Genomic DNA, 14,725 nt, shown 5'->3' with positions numbered 1-14,725 from the left:
GGGGTTGAAGCCTCTACAATCATTGTGCCTGCATGTTCGTCATTCTTTCATTCTTTCATCAATCGGCATTTATTTCATATATACAAGATTTCTATGGTACATGGAAGGTATCTTCTTCCTTTCTCGCTACTCATGAAGATCCAGAGGATGCCGGTGTGCCTCCAACCTCAGAGGCTGTCGTAGAGGGGGATGCCTCAAGGAGCTCCTGAGGGACAACTTGCTTCCTGGGTCTCTTCAAATCCTCCAGCGTCACACCATCTAGCTTGGTGATTCCAACAACAGGAGCATCTCCCTTCTTCACAAATTCCCACTGGCCTGTACGATAGTTAGCCTTGAGCCTGTAGCAGAGAGAGGAACGAGGTTGCTTACCGGGGAGCTTGTTGCCAGCCAGTCGGAAGGCATCTCGAACAATTTGCTCGTGGATTCGGCCCTTGACCTCAAACAAAACTTGGCTGACTGCCATTCTCGTAGCCCAGTGGTCGAATGAACCTTTTCCTTTACCCATACGCATCTGTTTTGATGGTTAGCTTGCTGCCGCCGCTCAAACAGGCGTGTACTCGATTCGCACCTCGTTACCGCTGACATAAACGCCAACATTGCAACATTTTCTCTTGTAAAGGCGGTATTTCTCTCCTCGAAGTCGCACTTTAATCGTATCTTCCGCCATCTTAAGAGACTTGGCGCTGATTCTTCGGTGATGGTCCACCATTCGCAGTCCGTAGTCGCCCCAAATAACAGTCGTGCCCTTCGTTGATCCTCCAGTCGCTACTCGGGGTCGGCCCTTGGCCATTTTCTTTTTTCGGTTCAGACTGGGTTCGAGCCATGTGCCCATCATGGCGGGGCTTGTGGAAAAGGCCCTGCCATTCTGAAGCAGCTGGGCGGCGCCGAGGACCTTGGATTGGCGCTGGACGGGGGCCCTCAGTTGTCGCAAAGGCGTGGATGCGGAGATTCTCAGTCCCTGGAAGGCATTCAGCAATGCCGCAGCGCCATTGGACCTCATGGCGTCGGTTTTGGCCGCTGATTCAGGCTTGTCTGGAGATTGTCGCACCGCTGGGGCCTCGATATCTTGAAAAGAATCCCAAGGCGGCAAGCGTCAAAATCGCCGGCGCAAAGCGGGGCCTGAGATGTCAGGCCAAACATTTTCTGCTAATTAAGCTCAGGTCACGCACCTCGCGTCAGCTTCGCGTTGCGCCGCAGCACGTCACTGGAATAATTTCTAGGCTGCTCCTTCACTCTGCACGCCGCTAAAACCCGCGATCAGTCAGGCAACAGCGCCCAGACTGTGCCAAAAGAGGGCCTTTGTAGGGCTATATTTTGTTCTTGTTCTTTGCCATCTCATTTTTCTTTCTTCGTTTTCTTTTTTTTTCCCGAGCAAGAAGACACAATGCCTGATATTCGATCCTTCTTCATGCCAAAGGGTGGTGCGGCCCCCCCCCAAAGACCGCGGCCGCCAAACCAGAGCCACCAGCGGCCAAAGGCAAGCGAGGAAGTAGGTGTTGCTGAACCATAAGACTTCAATTGATGCTGACTAGTTTATAGAGAGCCGGAAAGTTGTTGAAGACAGCGAGGATGAAGCTGCAGAGTAATATTGGCCTCCACCTCAGTGTCGCATCTGGTTCACGCCCCACCACTAACCGGTCTACAGAGAGAAGAAGCCTGCACCTAAGCCCCCAGCAAAAAAAAGGTATGTATCGTTGCATTATGTTGTATTATAATTGAAAATCACTAACATCAAGTTAGAGAAACAGAGCCTAAGGGGGTGGCCATATCTGCCGATGATTATTTTGCTTCTTCCAAAGACTCCAAAGCGGCCAAAGCATCTCCAACACCCAAGAAAAGCGCCGCCAAATCCACGGTCGAAATTGACGTTCCTGTTCGATCTAGTCCGCGAAAGAAATCCACAGCAACGGCAGCTGCACCGGAGGAAGACGAGGACGAAGACGTAGCCCCTCGGTCCAAAAGAGCCAGGACCTCGTATAAACCGGCCCCCGTTCACGATGATGGGGATGCACATATGGAAGATGGCGATGAGGATGCTGATGATATATTCGCTGCTGACGCCAAGGGCCGCAAAAAGGGTGGAAATGACGAATATGAAACGGAAGAATCCGAAGACGAAGTTCTCCCAAAATCCAAAGCACGAGGGCGAGCTGCTGCCTCTGGAAAGAATTCTGCAGACAACTCGACGTCCAAGGCCGCACCGGCCGGAAAGAAGCGAAAGTCCCCGGAGCAGGAATCGGACGAAGAGGAAGAAGAAAAGCTACCTCGGAAAAAACCTGCAGCGAGCAAACCACGCGCACCCAGAGCGAAGAAAGCAGAAGAGCCCGAGGACGAGGATATCCAGAACATCTTAAATAGTGTGGCTACTGTAAGAGCGCCGACACCACCACCTAAAGATCCCAACGTGAAATTCGATTGGAGAAAGGCCGCCGCTAGTGGCGGTAATGCTTCTACACAACCCGCTCAGCCTGCTGGCGAGCTTCCGGAAGGCGAGGAAGAGTGTCTCAGTGGATTGACCTTCGTCTTCACCGGTGTGTTGCAAACTATTGGCCGCGATGAAGGCCAGGCACTGGTGAAGCGATATGGCGGCAAAGTTACTGGGCAGCCCAGTAGCAAAACCAGTTTCGTCGTTCTCGGAGACGATGCTGGACCCAGCAAGTTAGCCAAGATCAAAGCAAATGGTATCAAGACCATTGATGAGCATGGCCTTTTCGATCTGATTCGCAAGCTTCCGGCATATGGTGGTACCGGCAAGGGCGCTCAAAAAGCACAAGAGAAGAAGAAGGCAGAGGAAGAAAAGGTGAAGCAACAGATTGCGGAAATGGAGGCGGAAGAGAAAGCAAAGAAGCGTGAAGCAGAGCAAGCAGCAAAGAAGAAGGCCGCAGCTCAAGGATCAACGAGCAGCGCCGCGGCTCAACCTGTACGAGCACCCGATTTGCTTCTCACTTCCAAATATGCGCCGACACAGCTCAACCAAATATGCGGCAACAAGGCGCAGGTAGAAAAGATTCAAAACTGGCTTCGAAACTGGCCAAAGTCGAAAAAGTACAATTTCCAGCGGCGTGGAGCAGATGGTATGGGAGGCGAGCGAGCTATCATTATATCTGGCCCTCCTGGTATTGGAAAAACTACGGCGGCCCATTTGGCGGCTAAGCTCGAAGGCTACGATGTCTTGGAGAGCAATGCTAGTGATACACGAAGCAAGAAACTCGTCGAGACCGGGGTTAGCGATGTCATGAACAATACTTCTTTGCTAGGATTCTTCGCTGGAGATGGCAAATCCGTGGATAATGCCAAGAAAAAGATTGTTCTCATCATGGATGAGGTTGATGGCATGTCGGCTGGTGATCGCGGAGGGGTTGGCGCCCTGGCCAAATTCTGCAAGAAGACGGAAGTGCCGTTGATCCTGATCTGCAACGAACGTAGATTGCCAAAGATGAAGCCCTTCGACCATGCTGCGTTTGATATTAGATTCAACCGTCCGACGGTCGATCAAGTGCGCTCCCGCATCATGACAATCTGCCACCGAGAAGGCCTCAAACTGCCACCGCCAGTTGTCGACGCTCTCATTGAAGGAAGCAACAAGGATATCCGCCAGATCATTAACATGATTTCCACAGCGAAGCTTGACCAATCATCGATGAGCTTTGATCAAAGCAAAGCCATGTCTAAAGCATGGGAAAAGCATGTCGTCCTGAAGCCGTGGGACATCTGCCAGAAGATGCTTGGCGGTGGACTCTTTGCCCCTGCGAGCAAGGCAACCCTCAATGACAAGATTGAACTCTACTTCAATGATCATGAGTTTAGCTTCTTGATGATTCAGGAAAATTACCTCCGCACCAAGCCCATGGCCGTGGGTGCCAATGGATACACCGGTCGAGAAGCCACTTTAAAGGCACTTGAGCTCTTTGACCAAGCTGCGGAGAGTATCAGTGATGGTGACCTAGTGGACCGTATGATCCACGGGCCACAGCAGCACTGGAGTCTGATGCCTACGCATGCTATTTTCAGCACTGTAAGACCTGCCAGCTTCGTCGCTGGCCAGCTGATTGGATCTAATTTCACTTCATGGCTTGGAAACCACAGCAAAGCTGGAAAGCTGGGTCGATATATTCGAGAAATTCACTCTCACATGCGACTAAAGTCGTCTGGCGATCATACTGAGGTTCGACAAGAGTATCTACCTCTGATGTGGTCCCAAACAGTTGATCGGCTGCAAAAAGAAGGCGGTGAAGCCGTAGGAGAGGTGATTGACCTGATGGATAGCTACTATCTCACCCGAGAGGACTTTGACGCCATTCAAGAGCTGGGAGTTGGTCCTATGAGGGAAGAAGATGTCAAAATCGAAACCAAGACAAAAGCTGCCTTTACTCGAACGTAAGTCCTGCGCGTCCCATCATAGACCCTTTTCTCTTTTCTTAGTTTTCCTGACACTAACTGGATATAGATACAATTCCATGAACCACCCACTACCATTCATCAAAGCTAGCAATGTGCTGGCACCAAAGAAGCTCGCTAAGGAGGCGCCAGATTTGGAAGAAGCCATTGAAGAAGCAGATGATGCTGAGGTGTTGGAGGCTCCAGATGCCGAAGAAGATGACGACATCGATTTCAAGAAGGACAAATACATCAAGCAACCAAAGGCCAAGAAGCCATCAAAGAAGGCTGCGAAAGCCCAGACCGCAGATGACGAAGACAGCGAGGAAGCCAAGCCAAAAGGCCGCTCCAAGGGCAAGCCTGCTGCAAAAGGAAAAGCAAAAAAATAAGATGCGAGCATAGGTGACTTATCACCAGCCAGTCCCAGGCGTGTAAAATATGTTTCTTTATCAAGACGCGAATGTAATGTTGACCGGCGGTCGTCGCATGTATAAAAAGAAAAGAAGAAATGGAACTCCAAGGCAGTACGGCAGTCTGCAAACATCAACTTAGAGGAGGAAATATTTGCTTTCATGTCATTCGAGCATCAAATTTTACGACTATTAATAATTTAGAAACGGATTCTGTCATGGCAGGATGGGATGGTAATTGTAGACATAGGAATCATCCAAAGTCACAAAAAAAATATGGGATGGCATAGGTATGCATTGTTCCGCTTTGAGCGGTTGATTAGAGGGCGGCTCATCACCAGATAGCCGCTTAGATGACGCAAAGTCGTATATACATGTATGTTACATCTGTTCATACAGATGATTCTCTCTCTTTTTCCTCTTCAGTCTCACATTCATGTGTCCAACTTTTCTGGAGTGTAACCCAATTGTAACCCTTTCCCTTCGTCCCTCTTTCTCAAGGTTCTTTTCCCGAACCCAGCATGCAATATGTCAACATGTTTTTTGTCTTTTCAAAAACCGTCATCGTGAGAGGAGCATTATACATTTTTTCTGATTTCGTGACCCAACGCCAAGCCAGCGCAAAAATTCCGGTAATAGTACAGGTGAAAGAGGCGTTGCAATGATTTATGTTTTAGATCATTTCCATCCACGCTTCTTTAGGTATCTTTTTTTCTGTGGAGTTTCTTCTCCTTCTTCTTTCTGTATGTCTTCGATTTGGAGTGTCTTTGAAAGATGACGGTTAGATGGAGAGAAGATTTCTGTCTTTTTTAAGGATAAAGTTTTTTAAGCGTTCTTAACGACGCCGACCTTGGCGGCACGCAGAACACGGCCGTTGAGCTTGAAGCCCTTCTGCTGCACAAAGAAGACGGTGTTGTCCTCCTTGCCGGGCTGGGGGGCCATGAAGGTAGCCTCATGCTCGTTGGGGTTGAACTTGACGCCATGGGGCTCCAGTCGCTCCAGGCCGTGCTTGGCTAGCGTCTGGATGAGGATGTTCTCGGTCATCTTGAGGCCCTCGTAGAAGTTGACGAGCTCCTGGAGGTCCTCGCTCTTGTTCTCAGCCTTGAGCTTGTCCGCGGGGACGGTGGATAGGGCGCGGTCGAGGTTGTCGACGCTGTCGACGAGGTCCTTTGCGAACTTTTGGATGGCAAAGTCGCGGGCGGCCTTTACCTCACGTGCTGTGCGGTCCTGGAGGTTGCGGAAGTCGGCGACGGTGCGAAGGCATTTGTCCTGTAGTGGGAAAGTGTTAGTAAAAGGATCTAGTAGAATATTCGATAGTTTTTGGAAGATTGAATATCAAGAGGGAGCATATACGAACCTTCCAGTCACGAGCCTCAGCATCCTTGGCCTCGAGATCCTTCTTCAGCTGAGCGACAGCGTCAGTCTCGCCGTTTTTCTCTCCCTCCTTGGCCTCAGCCTTTTCCTCGGCCTTGGGAGCCTCCTTGGACTCGGTAGACTCCTTGGTTTCGCTGTACCACCGGCTGGCGGCAGGCTGGAATGATCTTATTGAGACGGCGGGAGCAGCAGTCTGGAGCTGAGGCCGCAGAACAGCTCGGCTGGCGGCGATGCCCGGCGTTGAGCGCAGAGCTCTGGAAGAGGCGGCAATGGCTTGTCGGAACATGGTGAAGGAGAGTTACGGAGATGCGAGGTCGGTAGAGCGCTGGGGAATGGGCCAATTGGGCAAGCTGGAGGAGTTGGACGGCAATGGGTTTTGCTACATGAAACTATACGCTCGGCGCCTTCGATGCTCTTCTATCTGAGGGGAGCCCGCTATAAAAATTCCATTGCGCTGCATGACTGGCCCGCCCCTCCGGCCTGCGCCGGTTCGGTTCAGCCCACCACGCAAACAGGCCGGGGCGGATCATTTGACGGTCCGCATTTCGCAGCTTGTGCCCAGCAGCTTCCAATGCCGCAAAAAGTGGGCAAAGGTAGCTGCTACTGCTTGCGGCATGGTGCCGACGGCCTCTGACTAAGTCCCGGGTACTTTGCAGCCTTGGTCTGCGGGCTACGTCGCGCTGTGTCTACCTGGAGGGACAGGCGAAGCTCGGATCGAGATTGTGCATCAGCTTCAACTTGCACTTGCACAACTCCATCAATCGCCCATTCCAGCATCAGACGAGCATTTTCTGTCTTTTTAGCAGCAGAAACACAGACAGCCGTATCGAATCGATCATCTACACACCCTCCGCCTCTCGCAAACCCCGCCCGAAGCTCTCTCTCGACTCCAGATCCATCTCCCACCATGGCCACCCTGGTCAAAGAATCCCCAGAGCTGGTCAAGGCGGACCAGAAGCAGGCTGCGGCAGAGCTGGTGAAGAAGGATCCTAGAAAGGCGGAAGCTGCGTTTAGAGAAATCATATCAAAGGCCCCCGCGGCCACCTCAGACGCCGCCACGCGCGAGTACGAGACTGCGTTGATAAGCTTGGGAGAACTCTACCGGGATGAGAAGTCAGTGACAGCGTGCTTCATGAGGGCTGAAGTGAGCTAATCTCTCCAACAGGAAGACCCAGGAGCTTGTAAACCTGGTGCGGGAAAGCCGGACAGTATTCTCATCCTTTGCCAAGGCCAAGTCCTCCAAGCTGGGTATGTCATTTTATGCTGGAGAGCGAAGAGTTGTAGCTCGAGACCCCCAATGACTGATGCGTGATAATGCCGTCTAGTTCGTCAGCTTCTGGACTTCTTCAAAGACATCCCCAACAGCACCGACGTCGAAATTGCCGTCACAAAAGACTGCATAGAATGGGCCACCGCCGAGCGCCGTGCCTTCCAGCGCCAGGACCTCGAAGTCCGCCTCGTCACCCTCTACATGTCCAAGCAAACCTACTACGACGCCCTCACACTCATCAACGGCCTCCTCCGCGAGCTCAAGCGCCTCGATGACAAGCTCCGCCTCGTCGAAGTACAGCTCCTCGAATCCCGAGTTTACCACGCCCTGGGCAACATTCCCAAGGCCCGTGCCGCCTTAACGAGTGCGAGAACGAGCGCTGCCAGCGTTTATACCCCACCGCTGCTGCAGGCCAACCTCGACATGCAGAGTGGAATGCTCCATGCTGAAGATAAGGACTTCAACACGGCATTTTCCTACTTCATTGAGGCACTGGACGGATACCACACCCAGGAAGAGTCTAGCAAAGCTCAAGCTGCACTGCAATACATGCTCCTCTGCAAGATTATGCTGAACCTCGTTGAGGACGTCAACCAGCTCATGGCATCCAAGCAGGCCGTCAAGTACGCCGGCAAGAACCTCGAGGCCATGAAGGCCATTGCCCGCGCCCACGCAAACCGATCTCTGGAAGAATACGAGCGTGCCCTGTCTGCGTACCGCTACGAGCTCGGCAGCGACACCTTTATCCGCAACCACCTCCGCCGGCTCTACGATGCCATGCTGGAACAGAACCTCATCAAGGTCATTGAGCCCTTCTCACGAGTCGAGATTGACCACATTGCCAAGATGGTGGGTCTTGACACCCAGCAAGTTGAGAGGAAGCTGTCACAGATGATCCTTGACAAGGTCATCATTGGTGTTTTGGATCAGGGTGCTGGCTGCCTTATTATTTACGACGAGACGCAGAGGGATGAATCATATGACGCTGCTCTGGCAACGATTGAGAAGCTGAGCAATGTGGTGGATGTGCTGTACACTAACCAGGCCTCTATGCTCGAGTAAGACAAGAGAAGAACAGAGAAGAGTACAATGGGAACGGAGAAGGAAGGGAATGATGGCTACCTAGACAAACGGGTCTCGCATCGTAATGTGTCAGTCAAGCCACGGTAGATTAGGCGTTGGTTTATTGAAAAGACCTAAATGTCCCTACTGAACTACCCAACTCATCGCACCTTTTGAGCAACCCTGTGATAAAGAGAACTGTGGTCATAAAAGCGTTGTAGCTGTGAAATGTTTTTTGTATCTCATTTTATCATGCCGTAACTCATTTCGTCGAGATAAGGCAATACAGAAAGAAGTATCCTAGATATCCGTAGGTACAAGTAACACTGGTGGTATATCCAAGTAAACCCCCCCCCCTAAAAACAGAAGAGAATCCTGCTCTCCAAATACATGTTTGCGCGAGAGACAAACAACCAGAACGGCGTAAGTGGTATCTTTTCCCTTTAAATACAACATGAAAAAAAAAAAAAAAAAAAAAAAAAAGCAAACCGAGCCGAATCAGAAAAAAAATTCAAAAACCATCCTGTTTCCAACGCCACGCATGCATATACATAATTCTCTTTTCATTCCTAATCCTTGGTTTCCAACACCGGTGAAATGCCATGTCAAAAAGTTTTAACACAAAAAAAGAAGAGAAGGAAAAAAAAACAGTCTGAGTGCCCATCAGGAGTCGTAAATAAGCAAACTTGACAACAGGAATAAAACCAAAAAAGTCAAAAAAGCTTAATGTCTGACCCGTTCCCAAATTTCAATCAATGAAAGATAACTCCAGGGGACCGGTTGGCAGAGCTTCGACGGCGCTGCGCCTCTCCAAGAATAAGTGCAAATAATCTTTTAGCGAGTTCGCCTTCGTCCCAGCCGCCAATTTGGGATTTGAAGGCGTCGATACATTCGAGGTGCCATTTCTCTAGTACCATGGATTCGCCCATGCTAGTAATCGTTTTCCCGAGGTACTTTTGAGAGACGGGCGCGTACTTCTCACTATATGGGCTCTTTCGCCGCATTTGTAGGAGTGTGTCGAGGAATAGCCAATGTTGACGGGTCCAGACCGTCTCAGAGGGCGGTTCCCGTCTCCGCCGCTTCTTTGTTGGTCGTTTCTTTGTTACGCCCGCAGGTCTAATAAGCCTCGATGGAATGGTATTTGGCGGCTGTTTCTGCTGTTGCCTACCGGCCATGCTTCCCTTGCCTGCCCGCGGGTCCACAACGATGATGTCCTCTTCTGATACTTCCTCGTTTGCCCGGTTACGGAGCTCGCGAAGACGAGCTTGCTCGGCAGGTGATAGCACGTTGCTTGTGAACTCAACAACTCGCCCTGGCGTATGTGGCTTCAGAGGAGACCGTAGACTTGATTTCTTCGGCGAAGCATGTTTTGGTGGCAGTGGCCTCAGTAAAGATCGAGAGTTTGAGGAGTCTTCATTGGCATTCGTTGTTTCTTGTTGCCACTTCTGAATATCTTGATGCGTTAACTGGATTCTCGGTGGAGTCGCCGAGGGATGCGAGAAAGAGTGCTGGAAAAGTGTGTTACTGGCCTGCCTTGGCCGCGGCATAAAATTTTGTTTCTGGGAGATAGTAGTAAGATGAGATCTCTCAGGAGAGCCTGGAGATGATGAGCGTTCATTCGTTCGGTCATCGTCGTCTATTGGATCAGATTGAATTCGCGAAGATGCAGGATCTGCACGACGAAGATCTGGCTGCCTATTATCACTCGGAGGAGCTCTCGGAAACAGTGGTACGGAGGGCATTGCTGGAGGTTCCTGTCTAGGCTTGGTAGACTCCATTGGTTGAGCAGCCGACACCGCAAGATCCTTCGATTTGGGCGACCTGAATTTCTCAGCCAATATTCCTGTAATGGCAGCTGGCGAGGAGAAGAAGGATGACAGGTCGAATCGCTTGGATTTAGTTGTAGTTTCGGGCTCCTTGTCCTGTTGGTTCCGTAAGATTAGAGAAGGCTCTTCGTCTCTAATGTCCACGTTGGGCTGCCGATTGATTGTCCGTTTTAATTGAGCAGTCTTTGACGCATCGGCAGGAAACTTGGCGGTTGCTTGCCGTGTGTCCGTCCAGGATGTTGAAGGAATTGGTAACAGGTTGCGATCTTGTGTTGAAGGCACCGTCGTTGGCTGCAGTGTTTCATAAGGTACTTCTGGACGAGGTGGAACCTCCCGCTGAGCTTCGTATTCCCAAATATCGATATCGTCGTCGTCATCATCTTCATCCTCCTCTTCTTCGTTCTCCTGTTCCTCTTCGGGCTGTAAAATTTCATTTTGTTGCCTTTCCACTTCTTCATCCACGTGCTCTTCCCATTCTTTGTCCAGATGCTGCTCTTCCATTTCTTCTTCTCCCACTTGCTCTTCGTCCACTTCTTGTTCATCCAAGTGCTCTTCGCCTACTACTTCTTCATCCACGTGCTCCTCTTCCAGTTCTTCTTCATCCACGCGCTCCTCTTCCAGTTCTTTGTCCAGATACCCCTCTTCTATTTCCTCTTCGCCCACGTGCTCTTCGCCCATTTCTTGTTCTTCCACTTGCTCCTCTTCCGTTTCTTCGTCTTCCACTTGCTCCTCTTCTATTGGTTCGTCTTCCATCTGCTCTTCTTCTTCCTCGGCCATATCTGGTTCGTCTGCCGCACCGTCAAGCTGAACAAGGGGCTTGGTATGTCTCATAACCGATGAACGCGCTGCCTGTAGTAACGATCTCTCTCTCCTCACGCTGGGACTTGATGGGCCCTCGATTTCCGCCCAGTGCGCGGCACCATTGCTCGACGGGGTATTGCCCAAAGAACTTGCTATCGACTCTCTTGATAATAGTCGTTTCTTATGCGCAAAATCCTTTGTACCGTGACCGTGCGCAGTGTCCGTCCCACCCGCATTCATACTGAAAGCCTGAGTCTCAGTAGTAGCCCCATGTGTCAAAGGAACCTTGACAACAGTCAGCTGGCTACTTCCAAAATTCATCGGTTGTGGCGGACTTTTGTTTAGAAGTTGATGCCTGTCTTCTTTGGAGGTGTATGACGGCTCTTTATTTGCGGAACTTCTGAATGGGCTTCCTAGGGACATCTCTCGGACTCTCGGGGAGGGAGGGTCGGAAGTAACGCTTTGTAAAACTCGGCCAGCTCGCATAATTGAAGAGAAGTTAGATCGTACTATCTTTTCCGGTACCGGTTCTTGTGGCAGAGATTGAGGCTCCTGGAGCGGCGATGACATCTGATGGAGCGGCGTAACCTTTGCTGGCTGCTCTTCCCGCTCTGGCGTTGGCTCCAGCTGTTCAGGTGGTTGCTCTGGAGAAGCAGAACGCATTTCTTCGTCAACATGATTGTCATAATGAGCTGGCTGCTCGTATGTATGATTGGCTGCTCTCATACGATCTGAAAACTTGTTGATCTGAAAACTCGCGGGGTATTCCTCTTGATCTTCGCCATCTTCATTGATTTCATGTTCGTGCTCATCATGCTCTTGGCCCTCATGCTCCTCGTGCGCTGGGTATTCCTCGATATCCTCTTCTTGCTCGACGTATTCTCCCATCTCCTCTTCTGGCGTATGGGCCTCGAGGTCCTCGTGATGCTCTTCAAGGTTCTCCAGTTCTGCCTGTTCCTCGTACTCTCCGACTATTTCTGGCTCCTCGTTTTCGTTTTCTCCTCCTTCAAAGTGTCCATCTCCCTCTAATTGTGGCAAATCAGAGTCGAGCCTTTGCTCTTGCTCAAAATCCTCTTCATGCCCAGGCTCTTCGTATTGCTCTTCGTGCTGCTCTCCGTATTGCTCTTCGTATATTTCGTGCTCGTCGTGCTCGTCATACTGGTCGTCTTCCTCTTTCTCTTCTCTTCCCTCCTCTCCCTCCTCTTCCCCTTCCTCTTCGCCCTCCTCCTCGATAACCTGACGCACGGGGGAGCTCATTTCAAAGGTTGATAGTCTTCTCCTAAGATATCCTATCATGCCACCCAGTACGCTACCTCTAGTAGCATTCTCTTCCGGTGGCTCTTCATCAGGCTCTTCTGCTGGTTCCTCTTCCAGTTCCTCTACTGGTCCCTCTTCCAGTTCCTCTACTGGTCCCTCTTCCAGTTCCTCTACTGGTCCCTCTTCCAGTTCCTCTACTGGTTCCTCTTCCAGCTCCTCTTCCAGGTCCTCCTCCGGTTCTCCTTGAAACTCCTCTTGAGGTTCTTCTAGGAGTTCTTCTTGGGGTTCGTTAGCATCCTGAGCACGTTCCAGCTCGGCCTGCTCCTCATCCCCTCCCCCCAATCCAAATTTCATCAAATCAACCTCTCGGTCAGCTTGAGGGGCAGAAAAATTGATAGGCTTAGGAGTCGGAGCATCGAGGTAAGTCTGAGGAATCTCGGAGAAGGAATCGCTACTCGGATGCTGCTCGCGAGAGTACGTGGACGCCGTCTGTTTCCTAGCCTTAGTCGGTGTCGGCTCTTCCGCATGCTCTACGCTGAATATCCTCCCTGATCGTTTTGCGGCCGATCTCATCAGGGCCTGGTGTTTGAGCGGTGATGCTCCCATCTTCTTAGGTTTCCGGGACCACCACGGGCTCAAGCTTAGGCGCACACTTCTAGCGGCATCGCGTATAATTGGAACGAATACTTCTTCTTCTGCTGGTTCTTCGGTCTCGGGGATGTCGGGGATCGCGATGGTTTCCGTGGTATCCTCTACTGGGTCGCTGGTCTGCGCAACTTCTCGCCTGAGGGATGCTAGAGTGTTGTTAATGATAAGATGCGTCTCCTCGCCAACCTCATCGTCTTCGTGTAGAGTGGACATGAAGGTGCCGTTGGCGCTAAGGTTCCCCTGAAAAGATGGAATAGAATCCATAAAGATCATACTAAAGTCTTCGCCCCGTGCGATGGTATCGCCGTTCTGGGAGCTAAAGTCATTAGGATGGTCATCGACGGAGGAGTGATCGCTAGTTTCTGGAGCATGATGGCTATGATCGGTCTTTCTCCTTCTCACACTACCGCCTGTCAATCTGCCTTTTGAAGGCGACTGTGTCGCCGAAGGTCGTACCGTGGGTCTAGGCGTCGTTTCATCGACCATTGGTCTTATCCATTCGTCAGATGCTGCGTCGGCATTGGAGACTGCATCGCCTTCGGCCTGCTGTTGTGAGTGAGCTTGTACGGAATTTACTCTGTTTGCTTCAGTTGTCCGGCCGCTATTCTGCGCAAAACTCCTCTCCGCTGCTGCTTCCGCTTCCGCAGCTATTTCGACCAATTCGTCGGGCGCCATTGCTCGCCTCCTACGCCCTCTCTTCGTAGCTCCGAGCTCGCTGGATGGTTCGACAACTGGGTTTTTGGGCGGACGCCCTCGTCTTGGGGACGCCTTTGGTGTAGTGGACGGGACATTCTCCGGGTTTTTGGGTGGGCGCCCTCGCCTTGTGGATTTTCGTGTGCTGGATTCGATATTCTCCTTCTCCTCAAAGTGCAGCTCCGTAGCATTTCCTTTGGTGGATTTCTCGGTGCGTTGACGGCGTGATGAGTTTCGACTAATCGGTGATGCTGCCCTCCTCTTCATCCCCGCAGTCGGCATGGGTGTCCCATTTAATAATCGAGGGCGGCTCCGCCTCCTCCCCGGCGTCGTCGCTGTTGTGAGTTCGTCGTCGGCGGTCTCCCTCAGCGGAACTGAGGTTGTGATTGTATCGTCGCCAATGCGCCGCACTGTGGGCGACTGAGGCACCGGGGACCGAAACAGCTTCCTCCTCGTGCCGCTCGGAGCCGTGGCCATGTTGTCGTCGGCTTGATGGCCCTCTGTCTCGACTGTGGCCAGTAACCGCTGTGGCGACGACGATTCCCCTGCTTCCGACTCTAAAATCTGTCTTCTGGATGACTCGGCTTGCGATGTGAATTTTTGCGATCGCTGGCTGCGCGTGACGCGTCGCGACACGGACTGAGGCTCAAAGCTCGGAAACGATATAGTGGGTTCATTCAGCGGGTCAGGCGAGGTCATAACATCAACGCTAGGCGTGCTGGGGTCGATGCTGTGCCAGCGAGAGTTGAAGGACGATGTTTGCAATAGAAGCCAGCCTTGCTGCGCCGGGGCATCTCAGCAAAGAAATGTTTCATTCCCAGACCTGGGTGCGTGTTGGCAGGGGATTGAGCGCAGGGCCAGCCACCGCGTGAATGAAGCTAGAATCCAAGGTGAGGAGGTACTGGATAGCGACCGTGATGTGGAAAGCTACATTGGGAGTTTGCACCCGATACTGCCTATAATGGGTTAGCCTGTAAAGTCTGTTTTGATGGTTTGCTAGTCCGAGC

The 14,725-nt window shown here is 51.4% G+C and overlaps 5 protein-coding genes across 5 annotated transcripts; 2 read left to right on the top strand and 3 right to left on the bottom strand.

Annotated features, from left to right (window-relative positions):
* Positions 1 to 48: 48 nt before the first annotated feature.
* On the bottom strand, positions 49 to 1,057 carry TrAtP1_000348 (mitochondrial 54S ribosomal protein uL16m). The gene is made up of 3 exons (XM_014091747.2): positions 569 to 1,057; positions 370 to 511; positions 49 to 315 (listed from the first exon to the last, which is right to left on the bottom strand). Exons 1-3 carry the CDS (start codon positions 998 to 1,000, stop codon positions 131 to 133), a joined length of 759 nt encoding a protein of 252 aa, XP_013947222.2. The 5' UTR covers positions 1,001 to 1,057; the 3' UTR covers positions 49 to 130.
* A 156-nt stretch (positions 1,058 to 1,213) lies between these two features.
* Positions 1,214 to 5,062, top strand: TrAtP1_000347 (uncharacterized protein). The gene is made up of 4 exons (XM_066110539.1): positions 1,214 to 1,489; positions 1,540 to 1,684; positions 1,741 to 4,377; positions 4,448 to 5,062. Exons 3-4 carry the CDS (start codon positions 2,015 to 2,017, stop codon positions 4,764 to 4,766), a joined length of 2,682 nt encoding a protein of 893 aa, XP_065966611.1. The 5' UTR covers positions 1,214 to 1,489; positions 1,540 to 1,684; positions 1,741 to 2,014; the 3' UTR covers positions 4,767 to 5,062.
* Positions 5,063 to 6,561, bottom strand: TrAtP1_000346 (uncharacterized protein). The gene is made up of 2 exons (XM_014091749.2): positions 6,145 to 6,561; positions 5,063 to 6,056 (listed from the first exon to the last, which is right to left on the bottom strand). The coding sequence occupies exons 1-2, from the start codon at positions 6,445 to 6,447 to the stop codon at positions 5,613 to 5,615; spliced, it is 747 nt and encodes a 248-aa protein (XP_013947224.2). The 5' UTR covers positions 6,448 to 6,561; the 3' UTR covers positions 5,063 to 5,612.
* A 274-nt stretch (positions 6,562 to 6,835) lies between these two features.
* On the top strand, positions 6,836 to 8,643 carry TrAtP1_000345 (uncharacterized protein). The gene is made up of 3 exons (XM_014091750.2): positions 6,836 to 7,274; positions 7,327 to 7,409; positions 7,487 to 8,643. The coding sequence occupies exons 1-3, from the start codon at positions 7,069 to 7,071 to the stop codon at positions 8,491 to 8,493; spliced, it is 1,296 nt and encodes a 431-aa protein (XP_013947225.1). The 5' UTR covers positions 6,836 to 7,068; the 3' UTR covers positions 8,494 to 8,643.
* A 65-nt stretch (positions 8,644 to 8,708) lies between these two features.
* Positions 8,709 to 14,584, bottom strand: TrAtP1_000344 (uncharacterized protein). Its single transcript, XM_066110538.1, has one exon. The coding sequence runs from the start codon at positions 14,415 to 14,417 to the stop codon at positions 9,246 to 9,248; it is 5,172 nt and encodes a 1,723-aa protein (XP_065966610.1). The 5' UTR covers positions 14,418 to 14,584; the 3' UTR covers positions 8,709 to 9,245.
* Positions 14,585 to 14,725: the final 141 nt, after the last annotated feature.

The sequence above is a fragment of the Trichoderma atroviride genome, chromosome 1 (genome assembly GCF_020647795.1).
Source record: "Trichoderma atroviride chromosome 1, complete sequence".
In the NCBI taxonomy this organism is placed as follows: Eukaryota; Fungi; Ascomycota; class Sordariomycetes; order Hypocreales; family Hypocreaceae; genus Trichoderma; species Trichoderma atroviride.
The sequence above is the reverse complement of the archived record's forward strand: the minus strand, read 5'-3'. Positions and strand labels throughout refer to the sequence as shown.